The sequence below is a fragment of the Pelmatolapia mariae genome, linkage group LG18, assembly GCF_036321145.2.
Source record: "Pelmatolapia mariae isolate MD_Pm_ZW linkage group LG18, Pm_UMD_F_2, whole genome shotgun sequence".
Lineage (NCBI taxonomy): Eukaryota > Metazoa > Chordata > Actinopteri > Cichliformes > Cichlidae > Pelmatolapia > Pelmatolapia mariae.
Window position 1 is genome coordinate 3,001,682 of NC_086243.1, and position 22,676 is coordinate 3,024,357.

General features: G+C 40.6%; 1 protein-coding gene across 1 annotated transcript; it reads left to right on the plus strand.

Moving 5' to 3' along the window:
* The first annotated feature begins 667 nt into the window (after positions 1 to 667).
* olfml2bb (olfactomedin-like 2Bb) lies at positions 668 to 9,901 on the plus strand. The gene is made up of 9 exons (XM_063462379.1): positions 668 to 922; positions 1,853 to 2,125; positions 2,242 to 2,349; positions 4,195 to 4,356; positions 4,506 to 4,725; positions 4,861 to 5,277; positions 5,628 to 5,804; positions 7,207 to 7,403; positions 9,506 to 9,901. The coding sequence occupies exons 1-9, from the start codon at positions 668 to 670 to the stop codon at positions 9,899 to 9,901; spliced, it is 2,205 nt and encodes a 734-aa protein (XP_063318449.1).
* The last annotated feature ends 12,775 nt before the right edge of the window (positions 9,902 to 22,676 follow it).

The window sequence follows — 22,676 nt, forward strand, 5'->3', positions numbered from 1 at the left end:
AACATACTCACCGTGAGGTTTACTGGGAAAGCAAAAACAGTTGTGACATAATAAACCCCTCGGGACCTTTGCAGTGCCCAGTTAGGCTACTTTGATTGGCTGGCAAACTGCAGTAAGCTGTGTGTAATGTTAAGTGTCCAACCTGGAGCCATTCTGCTCTCTCTCTCTCCCTTCTCCCTCCCCCGCCCATCTGTCCCACTCCCACTTCAGGCTCAGGCTCGAGCGCAGTTAGTCCAGTTCTGATCGGGGCCGGTGTCGAGGTCCTCGGTGCCACCCAGCTCACCGGCGACACGTCACACTGACCCGAGTTAAAGCAACCTTTTTAAAAAATTATTATTATTATTTTAGCTTTTAAGTTATAATTCGTTTCTTTTACAAAAATATTTTAATACTATTCTTCATAAAAAATAACAAGTACACGAGATCTTTCTTTCTTTCTTTTTTAAGTTTGAGTACTTTTTTCAAGCTAAACCGTTTTATGGACTCGTTTTTACCCTCTCGGAAGGACAATAAGCCTACTTTCTAGTGAAGTAATTTACTGGACCGTTTGATGCGTGGGTGTTTATTCATTCGTACTTGCTTCGCAATTTTTGGCTACAACTACCTGATAATTACTTGAGACTAGTTTGTATACAGAGTCCTTCTTATCCTTAGCTGCTGTGCAGAAATGTGGCGCGGACTTTCACTGCTGATTTTCTGCTGTGCTGTAAGAAGCCTGGCGGTGGACGGAAGCATTCGGGAGAAGATGCTGCTGGCTGAAACCGACGAGCTGAGGCCGATTAAAGATGCCAACTCCACAGGCAAAGCAGAGGGTAGTCACCAGTTCCCGGAGAAAGCCGCTCAGGGGAGAGTTCCACAGTTCCAACCCACTGTCGAGCCTCTGGAGGACGAGCTGGAAAACCAAGAGAATATAATAAGCCAGGTTTGTGAACTATAATGTGCGCCTTTTTATGATTAATTGTATTCTATGTTAAACTACACTGACAAAGAAGTTTATGTATATTCACATACTGCAAATGAGTTGGGAGAATAGAAATTCCTAGTTTTAATAATTAAGGCAGTTCTCAATTTTAAAACGTTTTAAAAGTTAAACGCACAAGATGATGTGCTGTTTGACCTATTTTTACATTTGACTGAACTGAAGTAAAGTTCTGCAAAGCCATGCTCTTTTATGCAAATTATAAAAAGTAAAACTTCAATCCATGACCTGTTTACTTCGACCTGCTTAATTCTTCTTCCAGAAGAGTAACAGCAGTTAGTACCTCAGCAAAACATTCCATCTACCTCACCAAGGGAAAACCACATGAGATCCCACAGCACTTGTGCTGTTAGGACTTACTTTGCTTTAAACAGTAAACCCTGAACCTCTCGTTTTCCATCTTAAGTTGGATTTCAGGGGTTTTTTCTGACACAGCGATTCCAAAAGTTTATCTATACGGGAAATTTCCTTTTACCTCATACTGTCATGGTAAATCAAGCCCAGAGCTGTGTGTTTGTGTGTGTGTTTGTGTGTGAGTGTGAGTGTACACTATGGTAAAAGTTTGCATCCCCCTGGTGGTTGGTTATGTAATATCCTCAAACTGTAAGTGGCCCAAACCAAAGAGGGCTTGTTTGTAAATGCCTATAGCTGTCTTCATTCCACACAGCTCACCACTGTTGCAGCTGCATATCGTCAGACATTTCAACTCTTTTTCTGATTTTAGTTCCTGCATTTCTGCTAAATAAATTATAATATAAGTATAATATAATATACTATCAATTTTACATTCACTATTTATTCAGGTTTCCTGCTATCTGGCCTATATAGTGGAAAAAATATACTGAGAAAGACAACTTTCTTCCTCTGTTTCAGTTGCTGGGAGATTACGACAAAGTAAAAGCAGTGTCTTCAGGGTCCGACTGTGTGTGTCGCTGTGTTGTTCGACCAATCAAGCGATCCGACTGCAGCCATGTCCATGAAAGTGACCTAAAATCACCATCTCAGGATTTTTACACTGTAGAGACAATTACCAAAGGAACAGACTGCAAGAAGTGTGTGTGCATGGCTCCACCTTCCGCTGTCAATCCCTGCGAGGGAGAGTACAGGTTTAAAAAACTACAGGAAGCGAGCAAAGATGACATCAAGGTAGAAACATATACATGTGTTCTGGTTACTAATGATACACTGTTAAGTTAGTTTTGAGCGGGAAGATGTTTAACTAATAATAATAATAAAAAAAACAATTTCTTGATTTTGTTTAGCTGGCAACTATCATTGACTTGTTGGAAGGCTCTCTGTATGGAATGGACTTGTTAAAGCTCCATTCTGTTACCACCAAGCTACTGACCAGGGTGGACAACATAGAGAAGGTGAGCACATGTTGTCCAAAAAACACTTATTAAATATCAAAACTGATAGTTTGTTTACAGTACATACTCTTATGTACAGCATGTATATATTTTTAATGCAGAAGCTTTGCAAAGGTAGACAGACCTGCTAACACAAACAAATGGTAAAACTAAACACTTTGGCTTCTTCATATCCTCTGTCAGCTTGCTCTTTGACTGTGCTTGGATGTTAAACTGTGCCATATCATATACTTTAGGGCAATACTAGTATACCAGTTATGTGCTCTAAACTCTTGACATTGTTGTAGCAACGATATAGCAATGTCAAGCGTTTACGTTCCAAAGTGCCCGCAAAAACGAGACAAGCCCGGACGTGACTGCCTTCTAAAGGTGGAAGCAACAAACCCTACTTAAGGCAAAAACACATCACCGGTTACAACTAGGCTACCAAGGAGCAACTAATAGTTCGTAATGTGCGACCCAAAAATAAACAAATGACTCCACCAAGCATTGGTGGAGCACTTGCACTTAACTGCACTCAATATAACAGGAAAAGCAAACAGTGGATGAAAGTTACTCACACAGTTTACATGGTGGTAAAAGGAGGGCCTTAAATAGCAGTTCAAAAGGCTCAACCTAAGATGCAACTTCCCTTTACTTAAAATTTCCAAGAAAAACACGTTGGCTACTTTTGTGTTTACATTTGACTGTGTCACTACTATTGTACTATAATGCTGCAAGTGTGTCATCAATGACAGCAGCTCACTGGAAAAGAAGGATGGCAAATGCCCGTCACTCACTTACACTTGTAAAGTTTGTTATCTGTGAGCCGCAAAAATCAACAAAATGTATTCATTTTTAAAAAAAATATCAGAAATATGATTGTTGGACATTTCCTTGAAATATGATACCCCTATATGGATGGCTGTACTGCAATACTGGAATAGCTTATTTTTACAATTAATTAAAAAAATATATAGTTGGTATTGTCTTTAGGCCATAGAAGTTTTACTCTTAAAGAAATATTTCTGTGATTTTGTTTTAAATTCTCCTCTGCACATACAATGAGAATGAACTTTATAGTGAAGGAGAAGACATATATCCATCCATCCATTTCCCTGCATTTATCCTTATCAGGGTCGGGGGGCACTGGAGCCTATATCAGCTACTTTAGGGTCAGAGGCAAGGTACACAGGGCTGAACCAGAGAGACAGATAACCATTCATACTCACACTCTCTCTACTTTTAAGATTAGGCTTAAAACTTTCCTTTTTGCTAAAGCATATAGTTAGTGCTGGATTAGATGACCCTGAATCCTCCCTTAGTTATGCTGCAATAGGTGTAGGCTGCTGGGGGATTCCCATGATGCATTAAGTATTTCTTCTTCAGTCACCTTTCTCACTCACTATGTGTTAATAGACCTCTCCGCACTGAATCATACCTGTTATTAATCATTGGCCCTCTTCCACAGCATGTCTTTTATCCTGTCTTACTTCTCTCTCCCCAACCGGTCGCAGCAGATGGCCCCGCCCCTCCCTGAGCCTGGTTCTGCCGGAGGTTTCTTCCTGTTAAAAGGGAGTTTTTCCTTCCCACTGTCGCTAAAGTGCTTGCTCATATGGGGTCATATGATTGTTGGGTTTTTCTCTCTCTGTATCTATTATTGTAGGGTCTACCTTACAATAATAGATTGTAAGATAGTCGTCTTGAGGCGACTGTTGTGATTTAGCGCTGTATAAATAAAATTGAATTGAATATCCAGACTTCTAAAAATATATATTTGTATATTCACAGAGTCCAGACTAAGTGCAAAGTGATGTCATCTGAAATAGTTGGTTGACCCTGCATGTGTCTTTTTCTGAACTCAAGGCATTCACACAAAATTTGACTGAAAGAATGAGAGAGAAAGAACGTGTAAAGGAAAGAGCGAGGGAAAAGGATAAAGAAAAAAAGATCCAGCCGAAAAAAAAGAAACTGAATGATGAGCGCTCAAGAGTTAAAAGTGGAGCAGCTGCCTATGGCCACAAGCAGGTAAAAACCTTGTGAAAATCTGTGTCTTAACAGATCACAAGCCAAGACAAACTCTTGTCTGATTTTATGCTGTGCACTCTTCTAGAAGATTGCTATCGTGCGTAGATAGTCCCTCTTCATTATAAATGAGACTGAATTTTCTGTTACAGAAGAATTATGACAGCCAGCTGAAGACAAACCACCAGCAAGATGGTGTGGAGGAACAGAACCCAATCAGGAATCAGACAGAAACACGAAAGCCAATCAAAGAGAAGACAGAGCCAAAGCAGCCAATGAAAGACAAAAACACTGTTGTCATCAGGGGTGTGACCTTTTATAAGGCAGAGGAAGAGAGCTACAAGGAGGATAAGAAAGGCAAAGCACAGAACAGTAAGTCTGTTGCATTGATCTGTAAAATCAATGCTTTCAAGTTATGTGCTAAAGGCTTTTTTAATTTAATCAAAGGTAAAATTCATTTTAAAAATTACAGAGAAAGGCCCTTTCTTCTTTTATCTTGTCTTGTAGCTTCTGTAACCACAAAATCATCAGTGGATTTGCAGGTGTCTGAGCAGCTGCCACCTAACAGGCCTTCAAAAACTACCATAAAGCCAGACCTCAAAGACATACCGTTGACCAGTTCTTCACCATCCCATCCACCAACAGCTCCCCCATCTACCAGCCAACAAACTATAACTGCAACCCAACCAGTTCGCTCCTCCACAACAACTCCAAAGCCAACGGCAACTACCCAAAAATCCTTAACTACCAGAACTGCTATTTACCCCACTGCGCCTGTCAGCCAGTATACCACTTCACCCTCAGACACCAATATCACTCCACCTATTGGTGCAGCTCCCACCTCAGCGCCTCAGTCAAGAACCAAAAGCCGCCTCAGCTGGACAGAGAGCCCCGCTGACCAACCAGTGGTTACCAAAAAGCCAGGTAGAGTAAGACTAATGAACCTATTCATTTCCATATGAAGCTAATAATGTTGATTATTTCATAAAAATGAAATGGTAACCTCCAGGGCTCCAGTGGCCACTTCAGGGAGATCTCACAAAATCCTGTGTTAAAATGCCTTCAGTTTCAGCTTCCCAGCCTGATAAAAAATGTGGTTTTGGCCTCTATCAATAGTTTCCCTCTTCAAAATAACTGTTTAGTCTTGTAGATATTAGACAGACAAAATAATTACTAGAAAGGTGTAATTATAGCATTTTGGCTGATCTGCATATTGTAATACCTCATCTGGTAGTAGGTGCATCCTTGCTGACACCTAATGTGTATTTTTACAGGAGTGTGTAAGGACACAGTAGCTAGCATCTCTGAACCGGTCCAGAAAAATACTTATGGCCTTAGTGATGGAGCCTGGATGAGAGATGCTCGTGGTCATGGGAACGTCATCTACCTCACTAGTGGTCACTATGGCAGCAACCTACTGGAGTTCCGAGACATGGACACCTTCAAATTAGGTACAGAGGTTTGTGTTTGTGAAAAAGATTATCTTCTAATCTCAAACAATGTCAGGTACCCTAATTCATCTCATAAAAGTTCTATCAATATTTTAGCAATCAGAACAGATTCCACTGGCAAATGCATTTCATATTTGAACGACAGAACAAACAGTGACATGAAGATCCGTAAAAGTAAAAAAACAGAAAAACAGGAAACAATATTTCACACACAATGGATGTGTTAGAAAAAGATTCATGGATTAGAATCAGGTCCTTCAAGCTGAACATGAGTATGGTAAAATTCTATACACTTGTGAAATTCATTTTAGCACCTGTGTTTCAATATTACCAGGTCTAGGAGTTAAAGTTTAGATACTTAACAATCAAATGATCTTTATATTTAATCCTCTAAATCTTGGTGTCCAATTTCATTTTAAATGAGGTTTCCTAAAGTACGTAAAAATAGTTTAAATTAATGGTTATTTGTGTAGTGCCAGTAGATAACAACAGTTGTTCCAAGTGCTTCACATTGTAAGGAAAGGCCCATGTAATAGACACTATTAGAGAGAACCCTGATGAGCATACGGCTCATTATGAGCTAGTATTTGGTGATGGTAGGAAGGAAGAACACCATTTTAACAAGAAGGGGCCTCCAGCAGAACCAGGCTCAGGAAAGGGCATTCATCTACCATGGCTGTCCCTTTGCAGTGACGTAAAACTGCCTTCGCCCTTGCATCTGGATGAAAAGCTAGCCCGAACATCATTTTAATGCATCAGCATGCAATATTTGTCTTCTCCTGGATATTGCAGGGATTTTCTGCCTTAGAAAATAAGGCTGCTCAATTTGGGGAAATTTTACAATGACAATTACATAGCTCAATATCCTAATGACGATTACTTAATCACAAAGTTTTGACAAAAATCATATATGGTTGTTCTTCATTGGATGCTTGAAACCAAGATGTTTCTAAAAAGCTGAAATACTTTAAAAAATTTTCTTGACAAAGACAAAGATCATCCACAGCCTGGAAACAAGTTTGGGTTTTTTTAAAGGGTGTGGAGGCGGGTCTTTTAATTATAAGACAGTACAAATGAGAGGATAATTGTGAAACCAAATATGAAATATAAAATACAGTCTGATTTATTGCATAACATTATAAACAGAAATTATCTAGTCTCAACATTAGTGTGATTAGAAAACAAAATAAATTTTTAACCATTTGAAATACTGGTATTAAGGTAAAAATCGTTGCAATGTTTATTAACCCAATTTCCCTTAGGATGAATAAAGTATGATCAATCAATCAATCAATCAATCAATCAATTAGTTGCAGTAAAATATTTTCTCTACATGATGGACATATCTTAGTTTGATGATCATTAAGGTTGTGCATATCTATTTTCTGTCCTTCCTGTTCAGGTCAGACAAGTAATTCATACAAGCTACCTTACAGTTTCACTGGAACAGGCCATGTTGTGTTTAATGGGGCTTTCTACTATAATCGAGCCTTCAGCAGGGACGTTATCAGATATGACCTGAGGCACAGATATGTGGCTGCGTGGACCACACTGCACGATGCTTTACTGGAGGAGCAAATTCACAGGACACAGACTGAAGTAAGACTCATTACTTTCATTTTTAAATAACGGCCCAAGAAGTACTCCATAATGATTTAAACAAGAACATTTAGAAGTCTTTCAAGCGTCATTAAAATTATGTGTGGGAACATTATAAATTACTAAAGAGCTCAGCTGATCACTTTTGTGGTTTGTTTTTGAGAATTTAAACAGAAGATTCCTGTTTTCAGTAAGGAACTGCAGGTGGATGTTAGGAAGGTACAGTTGAGGCCAAAATTATTAGCCCCCATTATGAAATTAGAGAACATTCTTGATTTTAGTGTGAAAATGACCATTAACAACAAGTCTCTGTTTTGCATAGTGTATCTGTTTCCAAAATAACAATGTCCACTAAGTTTAATTAGGATATTTTATTGATACACCAAGTTAAAACAAGAAAGGGCAAAAATGAGACATCCAAAATTATTAGCCCCATGGCCATTAATAGTCAATACTGTACCCTTTCTGAGCCACAACTGACAACAATTTCTTAGAGCAGGTCTTTACTAGGTTTTCACAGGTCTCCTGAGGGATTTTGGCCCATTCCTCCATTGCAAATTGTTCTAGCTCGTCCAAATTGAATGGTTTCCAAGCATGGACATTAACTTGGAGCACTCGCCACAGATTCTCAATAGGATTGAGGTCTGTGCTCTGTGCGGGCCACTCCAGGATCTTGGTTTTGGTATCCTTGAGGAACTGTTGGACTAATTTTGATGTATGCTTTGGGTCATTGTCTTGTTGGAAGACCCAGCGACGACCTAAGCCTAGACTATGAGCAGATTTCTGCATTTTCTCCTTCAAAATGTCAACGTAATTTCTTTTTTCATGATGCCATGCAACCAAACAAGGCTCCCTGTGCTTGAGGCTGCAAAACAGCCTCACAGCATGATGTTCCCAACTGTGTTCCTGGGGTTGAAGGCCTGTGCCTTTCTTTGCCAAACATAAGCAACAACTATGTGCTGAAACAGTTCCAGTTTAGTCTCATCAGATCAAAGCACTTCCAGAACTGATCTTTACCTTACAAATGTTCATTGGCAAACCTCAGTCGGGCTGTGATGTGCCGCTCTTTGAGTAAAGGTGTTCTTCTGGGATGATGCCCCTGAAGTCCACCATGATGAAGAGCCGTCACAACTGTGTTCCTTGAAACACCAACTCCAGAAGAGGCCAGGTCAGTAACAATCGTCTTGGCAGATGTCCGCGGTTCCTTGCTGACATCTGTGACTATTTTCGTCTCCAGGGTTCTTGAAATCTTGAACTTACGGCCACAGCCAGGTTTGTTTCTTACAGAATTTGTCTCCTTGGACTTGGCAATGATGCAACATACAGCAGTTCTAGACACTGTGAATTGCTTGGAAATGGCATGTAGCCTTCCCCCTTATCATGAACCTCTACTATCTTTTTTTCTGAGCTCCAGAATTATTTCCTTTATCTTTGGCATGGCCAGTAACAGTAGTTCCTCTCATGTGTTCAAATGCCCTGTTCCTTGAACCCTTTTTATGCTGATTGAATGTTGTTAGGAAGCCAGTTGACTGCACAGATGTGGTTTCAAAGCTGACTGGTTAATTACTCTAGGTGTTTTGAAAGCAAACATTCACATAGGGCTAATATTTTTGACCACCCCATTTTTTATTATATTTGATATGAAGCAAGCCTAAAAAGGTATTTTATATTACAAAATGTACCGAAAGCTACTAAATCGCACTGGTGAATGTTTAAATGTATCAAGTTTCATCAATGCTGCAAACGTTGGGCAGAAGTTTAGCAAAATGTTCCAAAATTCCTGGGGGGCTAATAATTTTGGCCTCAACTGTAGTTAGAAAGAAAAGTCAGCCAGTCAGGCTCACTTTAAACTCTTTAAAGATTCTCTAAATCTGTTTTTGATCTCCACCAGCAAGAACTACCTCAATCTACCTTAATCTGCTGTCTGGGGAGCTAAGCACAGTATGTAAACAGCTGCCTGCTGCAGATGAATAACTGCAGTGGGAATGAATAGATCAGTAAAATTATAGGTTCTAAAACCAAAACAACAACCTGAAAGATTGCAGTCTAAAATTATTTTAAGATGCAAAAGTCATACAAACTTGAGCTTGTGTATTTTGCAGGTCGAGTTTGCGGTAGATGAGTCCGGCCTGTGGCTGCTTTACCCTGCTTTGGACACAGAGGGCTTCCACCAGGAAGTTATCCTGCTAATCCACCTCCACCCTCGAGACCTTCAACCAATACAGACCTTTCGCACAGGTCTCAGAAGAGGTCGTTACGGTAACAGCTTTTTGGTATGTGGCGTGCTTTATGCAGTGGATAGTATGGAGCGTCGCTATGCAAATGTGACCTACGCATTTGACACTCACACGCTTACGCACACAGTGCCAAGCCTGGCGTTCACAAACATGCATGCACATAACTCCCAGCTGGCTTATTGTCCACTGGACAAGAAACTGTACTCATGGGATAATGGTCATCAGATGATGTATGATGTCATTTTTGCTTATTTAGAATAATGGGCAGATGGTTAGATGAATATTTGGCAATTTAGTTTGTCCAGTGAGTAAAAACAAAGCCGAGGATGGAAGAAATACGAAACCTGAACAGATATTCCGTCTGTGTTTTGTTTCGAAAAAACTGTGGATAAATTAAACACTGTGTGGTCACTGGGTTGCTGCTCTGATGTGCACGCACTTAAGTCAGTAACTGTCGGACACAGCACTTGCAGACAAGAAAAGCAGAATTGTATTGTATCTTGGGTGACATGGAGAAGTTATAGAAAAGTTATAGAAAAGCCAAAATTATTTCTCCAGATCTGTATTTTTTGTTCACATAAACAACAATTAATGTGGAACAAACTGTCTTATCATCAGAATTTTATTGGGGGGGGGGTTGCGCATAATTTATACATAATTTTGTGAAATCCAGCCTGAAATATGTATAGGACTTTAAGAAGTAACCTCAGTTTTAACCCAGGATTTCCAGTCTTTCAGATGTTGCCTAACCTACTACCAGTAAATAAAAAACCACCTCCTACTGACCAGTCTCTGATGAGCATCAATATGAAATGCATCTAGATTAGGAGAAACTTGCTTTTCCTTCTGATTTTTAGTCATTATAATCAATTTTATGTTGTATTAGCTTTGGCGTGACATTATATTCTAAAGAAATAAGACAATAAGCCTTGACTTATTAAAGGATAACGTTGTTATATACAAGCAGCAACTTCCAGAACTATAAAAATTAAGCAAATGCAGAAGTGGCCACATAAACAAGAAAAAAGCCTTGCCGAAGGCAAGCTTCAAAAGTTAGTCGATCCCAATATACTCCCAGATTATAAACACTACCTGTTTTATGTGAATGTCTGGATAATAAAATTGGTGGAGACCCAGATTGAAGTACTACATTTATAATCAACTCTGTGTGAATGCTTAACAGGATTAGCAAATTTAGGTTAACTGAATCCTGATCAGGAGAGTTGTCTAAAAGAGGAGAGATTTCACAGGACTCCGTTCTGAAAACTAACTAGACCCTGTGATTCAGTAGCTTCTAGATGCACCTTTAGCAGCAATAAGCTGAAGCAATGTAAAGTAGTCTTTTCTGTCTACTATTAGTCTTTCAAATCACTGTGGAGGAATTTTGACCCATACTTGCTTACATTGTTTCAGTTCTTTGAGGTTTGTAGGCATTTGTTTATGCAGAGCTCTGTCAGCTATTTTGTTGGTGTTCTTGGGATCATTGTCGTGTTGCATGACCAGTTTTAGCTGGGGGACAGATGGCCTCACATTTGACTCTAGAATATTTTGGTATACAGAGTTCATGCTTGGTTCAGTCTGCAAGTTCCCAGGTCTTGTTGTAATAAACAAGGCTGAATCATCACTCCACCACTGTGTTTGACAGACGGTATTAAGTGTCTGCTGATTGGTTTTCATGGAACATGGCGCTGCACATTATGGCCAAACATCTCAACTTAGGTACTGTCTGTCTGAAGTACATGTTCTCAGAAGTCTTGTGGTTTGTTCTGATGCAATTTTACAAATCCAAGAGGTGCTGTTATGTTCTATTTAGAGAGAAGATACTTTTTCCTGGCAGCAGTGTTTCAAACAATCCATACTAGTTCAATTGTTTTCTTATTTTACTGTCATGAACTGTAACATTTAACATACTAATTAAGGCTTGTAGATTCTGAGATGTAGCTCTTTGGTTGCAATTTCTCTGAGCATTGTATGATCTGACCTTAGGGGGAATTGCTGGGATGTCAACTCCTGGGACAATTGACAAATGTCTTGAATATTTTCCACATCAATAATCTTTCTCACTGTAGAGTGACTTGATTTTGTTTGGAAATGGTCTTATAACCTTTTCCAGGCAAAATGATTTATCAGAAGCAACGATTGTTTTGGTTATAGTGGATGTGGAAACAGTAAGGGACTGTAAGAGGTTTATATTTACTCAAAATGACCATGAATGTTATGGTAATTTGGGGCTTTTAAAGATGTCTTTGAACTGCTCTTTTTACAGAGTGGAATGATTGTACAACATACATCTTTAATGACTTAAAAGAGAAAAAAACAAGAATTAGGTCAACAAGTTTAAATTTATTTAGAACTTTCTTTAATCTACACAGAGTCAAAATTACACAAATCAGCCTCAAATACAGCAAATACAGCTTTTCAAATTATTTGCTTAATGAAAGCAGATTTGCATATGATATGCCCCATGTAACCAGTATAATGTGTTTTTTTAGATTTTGTATTGAAGTAATTGCCTGTTATTTTCTTTGTGATAAAAATTTGTATTGTTTGTCCTTTTAATGTGTTTCCCATTGTTGATAGAAGTGGTAAAATAATTTTTAACTTGTACTATTTTGGTTGTAAAAAAAAAAAAAAAATACCAAGACAAGGGCAAGAATTTTGACTGCTTAACTAGGAGTTTGTACATTTATAATAAAACGATTCAAACGTTTTTCAGTGTCATTGTCTCACTTTCCTCCTTCTCTGTGTGCCTCTGTATCCTGTTGTGGGCATTATTTGTGAGGTATGATTAAATTTTCCTGGAAGCAGCAGAGCCACTGGAAGGAACACAGGATGGAAAATAAACCCTGGACCAGATGCTGTTGAACTTCAAACTGGAAATGCTCGTGACACAAATCAGACCTGCTACATGTTAGAGAAACACACATGGGTACAAACAGGGTGATGCACTGCTCACTTTTAAGATAAAAAGTTGCCGCTGTTCTTCCAATCTGGTTCAGTTCAGCCAGCTCTTTATCTCTGCTCCACAATCTTACCAGCTGAAAAAGTATGTGTGTGCACAGCAAAGTTGTAACAAGAAAGAAATGAAATTTAGAAAAAAAATAGTTTGAAAAACGTTAAAGATAAGCGAATGACATTACGTCCAAGCTGATTTCAAATGCATAAATTCTGAGCAGGAATATTCCACTGAAACTCAGTGGAACATCAGTGGAGATGACATCAAAAGTTATATAACCATCATGTTGATGTGGTGGTGGAGTGTGTGTGGTAAGTGACCACTGAGCAGGATGCAGAAGAAAGACGCCCATACACATACACTACAGACTTGCCAAACTGAGTGAATGCGTTAGTGTGTGTGTGTGTTCTGTACAACTTTGAATGACTTGTTCTAAATGCCTGAAAGCAAGGAGACCACACAAATGCACACACACTCACAGTAGAAGTCATATGCTAAGGATGCTCTCTTCTGACAGAGTAGTTTGCTTTAAACATGCAATGCATAATGTCTAGTTTAAAGATAACAGTGGTATCTAGATACACATTCTCAAATACCACTGAGCTAAAACTTTAAACAAAGAAACAAAAGAACAATAGAGAAGGCTCTCATGGAGATCAAAATCTTTGGGTTGCAATTACACTCACTTAAAGGTCATTTATATTTATACCAAAGAAAACAAAAAAGAGACTACCAAAATAGGACTTGGTTAAGAAAGAAAAAAGAAGGAAAAGCAAAAGAAAAAAAGTTGGAAGAGAAAGAGGTTAAAAGTTTAGAGATTATTTTAAGGGTGAAAGAATGGATAAGATGGTAAAATTAAAGAAAGCAGTCCTATGTATTTTTTTAATATGTGCATATTCTGATCAAAAATAATTCCAAGATTCTTCACAGTGTTACTGGAGGCCAAGTTAATGCTACTCAAAGTTAACATCTGGTTAGATACTGTATTTCCAAGACTGTTAGGGTGGAGTACAAAAACTACAACTTTATCTGAATTTAAAAGCAGAAAATTTGAGGTAATTTATGTCTGTGTGTTATCAGGCTTCATGGACAGATAAAGTTGGGTATCAGGTGCATAGCAGTGAAACTGTGTCCTATTCCTTCTAATGATACTGCCTAAAGCAGACCTTCCCAAAGTGTGGGGTCCGCCCCCTAGGGGGGGGCGCAGAGCCATTGCAGGGGGGGCGCGGTATGAAAAGGGGGGGGGAAAAACAAAACAAAAAAAAACGCTTGGACACTGCTAGCACGGGGCGCTCACAGAAACTAGTGATGGTAAATTCGATTCTTTTTACTGAATTGAGTTTTAATGAGTCACTCACCAAAGTGAATCGGGTGTCTTGAGTCATTTGAGTCACTGAGTCAGTTGACCAGAGAGTGCAAAAATGTATATTTTCACTCAAACTTAATTTGTTTATCTTTTAATGTAAATCCTACTGCTAAGATGAATGATTGTAAAAGAAAACAACTATTTTCTTTAGAGTAAAAAAGAACAAAAAAATTCTATAGGGAACATTTATTAATTTTTATTTTATTTGTATTTTCCTTAAATGTGTCAAATATATATTTTCTCATCTAAATGTCCACTGAGCTGTGAGCCAGGGGGCGATAAAGTGCCTTAACATTGGTTGCCAACCAAGAAGAAGAAGAAGAAGCTGTGAGCCAGGAGGGAGGGGGTGAGTCAGTGATTCGTTCAACTCGTTTGAGCTGTGAGCCAGGAGGAAGGGGGTTAGTGAGTCCTGAGTGATTCGCTTATGCTATGATTCAGCACAGCAAGGGAGGGGGCGAGTACCTCAAATGTGCTGTTAGCATGCTAGCTGAGCGATGCTACTGTGAACCGAGGACCTATTGTCTTGATGTGAGCTTCTACTCAGGGTTTTTTCTTCCAGTTCAGAGCAGAAATGTTTTTGTTAATAAACTGGCTGTTGTTTATTTCCCCACAATTTTAATTATAAGCTAGATATATTTCTACTAATGGAATTAGTTTGCTAACAGCAACAGGGATGAGTCAGTGAGTCAGTTGCGCTTGTGAATCATGATTCACGAGTCAGTAAAGTGATTCTCGAGTATTGAACGATTCGTTCATGAATCGAACATCACTAACAGAAAGGCAAAGCAGGAGATGAAGCATCGCTGAATATGTTTCCAAACCAACTTCATTCTAAGACAAAGACTAGAGAATATGATGAAGCATATCTTCCCTTTGGTTTCACCTGCACAAGTGCCAAGGTACGTCTCCCCTGCAGAATTGGTTTTCCCTTCATCGGGAGCAGCACTGGGCTGTTCAAATCACGGACAAACGGTATAACACATTCTTGATTTTTAGTTCACAAACACTTGTTGTAATGACTAACTACTCCTGACATTTTGGAGATGTTAGCTCTTTATACAGTAAAGTTACAGAGGGATACAAATAATATCAGGCTGATCCTGCCACGATTTGGTCCCCCAGTTCAAATCACGGACAAACAGTATCCCACAGTTGTTTATGTTTTTGAACCCATTTTGCACAGAGAGGCACTTTTTGAAAAATGTATTGATAGCAATGTTGAATATTATTACACAGAAAAAAAACAACTACACGTAAAATAATCACACCGTGACGCCTCTGCCTTTCTAAATAGAGGGACAGTAACTGCATGTGTGTAAATGTAAGCGTGTAAAACCTGAAGATAGTCAGATTAACAGTATTTTGTCTCTATCTGCCATTCTGCAATTCATCTCATGTAAACAATAACGTGGCGCACAGCATGACGTGAAAAAAGGCACATACCTTTGACGTTGCTTGTCGAACTCTGTATTCCTCGTCCACACGTAAACGCAAAAAAGGAGTTTTAAAAAAATCTCCGTTTTCGGTGATTCAAAACGCCGTTTACGTGTGGACGAAACAGCTGCGTTTTCAAAAATACCCATGTAGGTGTGGACATAGTGTAAAAGAGTTTGTAGTTTATTTTATTACTACCTGTCATTTATTGCAGATTACTTGTATTTGCTTAATTGTTTACTAAATGTTTGAGGTGAGAAATAAACTACCACGGCTGCAGAGCGGGGAAAACGCGAAGACTGAGGAGGAAAAGATTCCGTCCTGCTCTCCCGTCTGTGGTGACTGGCATTGTCAGATCTCTGGTTAATAAGATGGAGGAGATCGCGACACTAACAAGGACAGAGAAAGTTTTCCGAGAATGCAGTGTTATGTGTTTCACAGAGACATGGCTGCACAAAAACATCCCGGACCAGGTGGTGGATATAAACGGATTTACGTGTGTGAGAGCGGACAGGGACCCAGGCAGCAGCGAGAAGAAGAGGGGAGGAGGACTCGCTCTCTATGTTAACAACCGCTGGTGTTCCCCCAGTCACGTTAAGGTGAGGATGGCTGTGTGTAACAAACACATCGAACTGTTAGCAGTCGGTCTTCGACCATATTATCTACCGCGTGAGTTTTCCCTCGCCATTATCGTCATTGTTTACATCGCCCCTGATGCCAACGGGGCGCAGGCGTATGACGTCATCAGCTCTGCGACAGCGGACCTGCTAAAGCGGATTTATCAGTTAACTTAGACCAAAACTTCTGGTCTCAGATTTGCTTAAAAACCTTTCATCTAATTAGAAATCCCAGTCTTCAATTAATTCAATACAAAATACTACATAGAGTGCACTATACAGGTCATCGGATGTTCAAGATGGGCTTTACGTCTACCAACAACTGCTCACACTGCCAAACCAATTCACCGGACAATTATATCCACGCTCTTTGGTTCTGTCCACCAGTTCAGAAGTTTTGGCGTGAGATATGTGAAGACTTATCGAAGTGTCTGAAATGTAACATTCCAACTTCTCCTTTAGTATGTTTGTTGGGCAGCTTAGATAATGTCACTTCAGAAAAGAATATAGCCCACATGGTTTTCACTGCCCTATGCATAGCCAAGAAAACAGTCCTCATGAACTGGAAAAATAAAAATAATCTTAATTCTAGCCAGTATAGAAATTATCTATTAGATTACATTAGTCTTGATACAGCCTCTGCCACCACATCAGATCAATTGCTCTGGGCTCCTTTGATCAGCTCCATCACCTAGTGGGGGTGGGGGGGTCATAGTTTGGTCCCACCTTCACTGTTGTGATTGGTGTGGGGGTAGGGACAGGCTTAGGGCGTCGGGGGGTTCCCCAGGAGCATCTTCCTTGGGGGGCTCAACCCGGGGTAGCGGTCATGGCCAATTAAGGGCTCTGTTGGCTCTTAGGTGACGGTTTCCTCGTGGCTGCGTGCAGCGGGGCTAGGGGAGGGTCTGTGCTGACGGACGTGGGTTACTGACCTGGTAGCCTGGCTGCCCCTGGGTGGGTCCGGGACGGGCATGAGGTTCTGGGGGCGCTCCGTCTCTGTGCTGCCCAGATAACATCCTGAGCAGCACAGGGGTGCCGCAGGGGACTGTCCTATCACCCTTCCTCTTCACCCTCTACACATCTGACTTCAGGTACAAGTCTCAGTCATGTCATCTGCAGAAATTCTCGGATGACTCTGCCATCGTGGGCTGTATCAGGGATGGACAGGAGGAGGAGTACAGGAGTGTGGTGGACAGCTTTGTCGAGTGGTGTGAGCTAAACCACCTACAACTTAACATCACAAAGACAAAGGAACTGATTATGGACTTTAGGAAGCAGGCTCCTCCTCCTACCCCTGTCACCATCAGAGGGGCTGATGTGGAGATCGTTGAGGACTACCGGTACCTGGGGGTACACTTGGACTGTAAACTGGACTGGACCAAGAACACCAATGCTATCTTCAAAAAAGGGCAGAGTCGGCTTTTCCTACTGAGGCGACTCAGGTCCTTCAATGTTGGTAGGAAAATGCTGACCATGTTCTATCACTCGGTGTTGGAGAGCGTCGTGTTCTTTGCAGCTGTGTGCTGGGGCAGTGGGGTGAAGACAGCTGATGCCAACAGGCTGAACAAACTGATTAAAAAGGCTGGTTCTGTCCTGGGTGTCAGACTTGAGAACCTGGAGGAGGTGTCTGAGAGGAGAATGCTAAAAAAGCTTCTTTCTATCATGGACAACCCCTCCCACCCCATGCACAGCCCCATGATGGACCATCGGAGCAAACGTAGCAAAAGACTCATTACCCCGAAATGCAGAACTGACCGCCACAGGAAATCCTTTGTGCCAGTGGCAATAAGACTTTTTAACTCTTCCTCACTCTGTAGGTGATTCTCCTGAGACGATTACCTATGTTATTCTGTTCCCTCCCAGACCGTGCAATATTACCCAACAGTACTTATTGAACATTTGTTTTCATCCCCCCATCATACGCTGCTACTCCCTTTATTCTATTGCACAATACTTTGTCACTTTCTAGAATCGCCTGCACTGATAGTTAAGTTATTTATTCACCAGGATATAGTTATGTATATTACTTTGTTAGAGTTATCCGATACTATGTCTTGCACTATCCTACTGTATATTACTGTACACTATTCTTATTGTATATATTGTATATCTTATATCTTATTCATCTGCTCCTCTGTCTCTCCTGCTGCTTTGAGCATGTACATGACAAAAGAATTTCCCTCGGGATAAATAAAGTTGTTCTTATTCTTATTATTCTTATTCTTAAACCGCAATGGAGCAAAAAATGGAGCACGGGGGGGGGGGGTGACATTTTTCATGTAAAACAAAAGGGGGCCCAGCAAAAAAAGTTTGGGAACCACTGGCCTCAAGGAAGCATGTATAACAGAAACAAAATTGGTCCTAGTTAGGAAACCATTGTAATTCCACAATTAACCTTAGTGTGTTAAGAGTACTCTCCATTTACACGAACAAATTAGAGTCTATTAGACAGATATGATTCAAACCACTGCAGTGCGGTGCCTTTAATACTGACAGTATGCTCTAATCACGTTGACATATTACGGTCGACAGTATCGAACACTGCACTGAGGTCTAACAGGACAAGCACAGAGATGAGTCCACTGTCAGAGGCCATAAGAAGATCATTTGTAACCTTCACTAAAGCTGTTTCTGTGCTGTGATCATAGCTGGACTGGCCATCGGGCATACCGGGCATTTGCCCGGTGGGCCGCTGGCGATTTTTTGTTTTTATGGGCCGCTGGATTTTTTTTTTATTTTATTTTTTTTAGGAAGGGTATATATAATGAAAGGTGTTGGATTGGCCAATTGGTCATGATCGACTCTGGGCTGGACCAATTACAGCCGAGGAGGCCGGATGCACCCGCCCCCTTGTTTAGCAATCTTATAGACGAACTAAAGAAAATGGAGAACAAAAAAAGGAAAGAAGGTGTTTATGAAAATATCACTAAATCTGTCATTTATTAATTTTAATATTAATTAATGATCATGTCTCACCTCTAGTGTTCTTGGTCTTAATTTAAGGTTTCCACCATGTGTTGTAGATAGTTCAGGAGGTTAACTCGACCAAGCAGTCTTTTTGTTTCCGCTATGTACTGTTTAAAATCCAGAATAGGGAGGATGTTGTAGGTTTAAGTTTATTAGATTGATACATATATACCAACAAGGCAGTGTACATCAAAGCAGTTGTTTTCATGCAAAGGCTTTATGGTTTTTCCTATAGCGATTGACAGATCATGTGACTTTTGCGCATTGCATGCCGGGAACTCGTGGCAAAACAATCCAAGTACCGCATCAAATGCAAGCATTTGCAGCACCGCAAAACGTTCATTCTCTGGTTCCAATACCTTCTTGGTTTTTCTTTGCCGCACAAAAAAGGAATGTACAAAACGAAGGAGAACAATGCCGGACGGTACAAAGACAGACTCGACGAAAAGGCAAAGAAAAGATACGAGGAAAAAATCAAAGGAGTGAAAGGGTCAGACCCTTACGAGCACACAGAGTGGACAAAAGACATTAGCGTGCTGCCCAACTTTCACCACGCTCAGATTTATAATTATACGGTTCTTGGAGTGAGTGCATACACTCATGAAGTTTTTAGTAACTTCAGGTCACTGCAACAAGCCCAGGTACAGTTTACCGACGGATGGGTACAAGACCTTGAAATGCACTGTGTAGAACGAAAGACCATCGTACAAACAAAGGTAAGTTTACCAGTCTCACAAATCGTCGTCATAAATACACATTCGTTAACCGTTTATTAATATAACCTTTGAGCTCAACGGTAATTAATTAGTAGTGGAAATAATTTCTGGTACGCATTACAGAAATGTAGCAGTGACAATAATATTGTATGTTGTAATCGCACTGGACAATTAGTGATACAAAACAACTGTTTTATCCTGTGAATAAAAGTATATGTTTTTGTCAATGTACCGTGGTAATAACAGAAGCGAAACACAATATTGTGTCAGGACAATTCACTATTTATGCACAATAAATAAAGGAGCATAGCGCGACAATTTCTGTTCAGCGCCAGACTTGCTTGTAACCTATATCACCAATTATCACCCGTCGGCTTCCCGTGGCTGTCATGCGACCGGCTATTGCAGTTAATAATACAACAGCTTCTTGCCATTTTTGGGGTTTCTTTTTATCGCTGTGTAACTGAGTTCAATTAAAAGCCTGCGTGCGCTAGTACCTCTTGCCACAAGTTCCCAGAATCCTTTGCGGTTTTACCCCTGAATGACGTCACATTTTCAATCTCTATCCTGGTGGGCCGGTCTCTAGTCAAAATGCCCGGGCCGATTTTTTGTCCCTGTCCAGCCCTGGCTGTGATGAGCTCTAAAACCTGACAGAACCTCTTCAAATAAGCCATTCCTCTGCAGATGATCTGTTAGCTATTTGAAAACTACTCTTTCAAGAATTTTTGATGTGAAAGGAAGGTTGGAGATTGGCCTAAAATTAGCTAAGACCAGTGGCGGTCCTAGCCTGTTTGGCGCCCTGGGCGAACACTCCCTCTGGCGCCCCTCCCCCCCACACACACACACACACACACACAAAACATATTAAGGATTGTACATTAAGAAAAAACTGTTGTACACACACACACACACATATGACGAGAGAGAGAGTATGCATGGTATGCAAACGGCTACCAAACAGCCATCATAATTCGTCATACAATGAGAACAGGACAAATCAACAATTGACACTGACTAATTAATATTAAAATCTGTAACATAATGTATTGTTTGGAGTTTAGTCTGTTACTGTTGCTATTTTTACTATTTCTTCTTGGAGTAACTGTAACCCACATAATTTCCTTAGGGATTAATAAAGTATTCTGATTCTGATTGTTTCAGGATGACCTGCCATTATCCAATGACACATCTGCTTACCTGTATCTTTTGCTCGTTTCTCCTCCTCTTCTTTTCTCTTTTTTCTAAACTGAGCACCAGATGGCTTTGAACTTTTCTTGTCCATCTTCCATTGGTTTTAATTTTGCACTCCAGTATGAACACCCATCCCTCAACCCGAGGATCACCACAACATAACCTAATAGACCTACACCTTCGTTCACAGATTCACTTTGTCTGGGGTTTATTTCTGAGATTTCACACAACCCAGGATTCAAATCATGAATACATAATGGGCTTGGATTTACAACATTATGAATGAAATGTGCTCTATTTGGAAGCAGCCGGCCCCCTCCCCTTTCGACGGGTTGTGTGTGAGACTTTAAATCATCAAACTGTAAATTATAAATGTTAAATTGTTATTGATCCCTTTACCCCGAGTCCTAAAGTGTATATTTATTTTCTTACTCTTCTTATATATATTGTTTGTTTACTTGCACTGCTGTAACTGGAGCCTCGTCGTCTCGTCTCTCTATATACTGGACTGTATGTAGCGGAGATGACAAAGTTTACTTTGAATTCAGCAGCGAGCAGGCGCACCGAGGGCTCTCGCGCTCACTTTTCGTGTACAGAATTTCGAAAAAAACATCGGTGCAAATTATAAGTCTGTATCATAATGTCTGGTGTTTTCGTGTTTGTTGGGTTGTTTTTATTTTGTTTTATTTTGCGAGTTGGTTATTAGATGCTGCTCCAGCCAGCCAGAGAATCCCCCGCCACCCCGCCCTCTCCTCCCTGTGCCGCAAGCAGCAGGCACACCTCGCAAACGGAGGGCGCCCTTACTCCCAGCAAATGGGCGATAGAAAACCGATCGGTGCCTATGCCATTCCCAATATGCGCTGGCTGACGTCGGGGGAGCATGAGTACGAGCATTTTTTTTTTTGGCCGATGGCCGTGGTGCCGCCCCCCACCACGATGCCGCCCCGGGCAACCGCCCGTGTCGCCCGTATCTAAAACCGCTACTGGCTAAGACCACTGTGTAAAGGTAATGGCTTTTTAAGTAATGGTTTTTATTACTGCCAGTTTGAAGGCCTGTGTTACATATTTGATTAATAGAGATAAGTTGACCCTATTTAAGATTGGAACATTAATTAATTCTTTGAGCAGTCTTGTAGGAATGGGGTGTAACACGTTGATGGTTTGGAGAAAGTAATTACTGAAGTTAACTCAGGAAGATCAATTGGAGAAAAAGAGTGTAAATAAATATCAATGGTATTAAAGCAGCTGTACACAGTGTTACGTCTGTGAGATGGTTATGGGTAATTTTTTCATGAACTCATTATTAGTTAAGGTTAAAGGTTGGTTCAACAGAGCTCAAACCTTTTGTCATCCTGGCTACAGTGCTGAAGAGCTATGGTTGTTCTTTTTCAGTGTTCTTCAACCACTAATAAATAATATTACTCTATTACATAGACCATATGACACCCCACCCCCAGTTGTGGATGTGGATATGTGGCCATGCCCCACAGCTTACATGCCCTGGCATATTGCCCGTGGTCTTGCAGGTTCATGCAGCCAGTAGGCCTTCATTGCGGCTTTCTGGTTAGTTTTCTCCGGCCATCATGGATATACATTCCAAGTTGCTGCTGCAGGCTGCGTTCTCCTGACATATGCACACCGGCCCACCACTCACTGACGTGTCTAAGGCTAAAGCGAGGAGAGTGGCTGCCTCACAGGCAATGGGGAGCGTCCAGGCCCTTGGTCTTCTACAAGCACGGCATCCCAGTGTACTTCAGACCCAGCCACACACTCAGACAAAAACTGGTTCATC

Excerpts from the sequence above, each read along its gene's own strand:
- olfml2bb (XM_063462379.1), top strand. The coding sequence starts at position 668 with ATGTGGCGCGGACTTTCACTGCTGATTTTCTGCTGTGCTGTAAGAAGC. Across the intron at positions 2,350-4,194 it reads GGGTGGACAACATAGAGAAG|GCATTCACACAAAATTTGAC; the intron begins GTGAGCACATGT and ends TCTGAACTCAAG. Across the intron at positions 5,278-5,627 it reads AGTGGTTACCAAAAAGCCAG|GAGTGTGTAAGGACACAGTA; the intron begins GTAGAGTAAGAC and ends GTATTTTTACAG.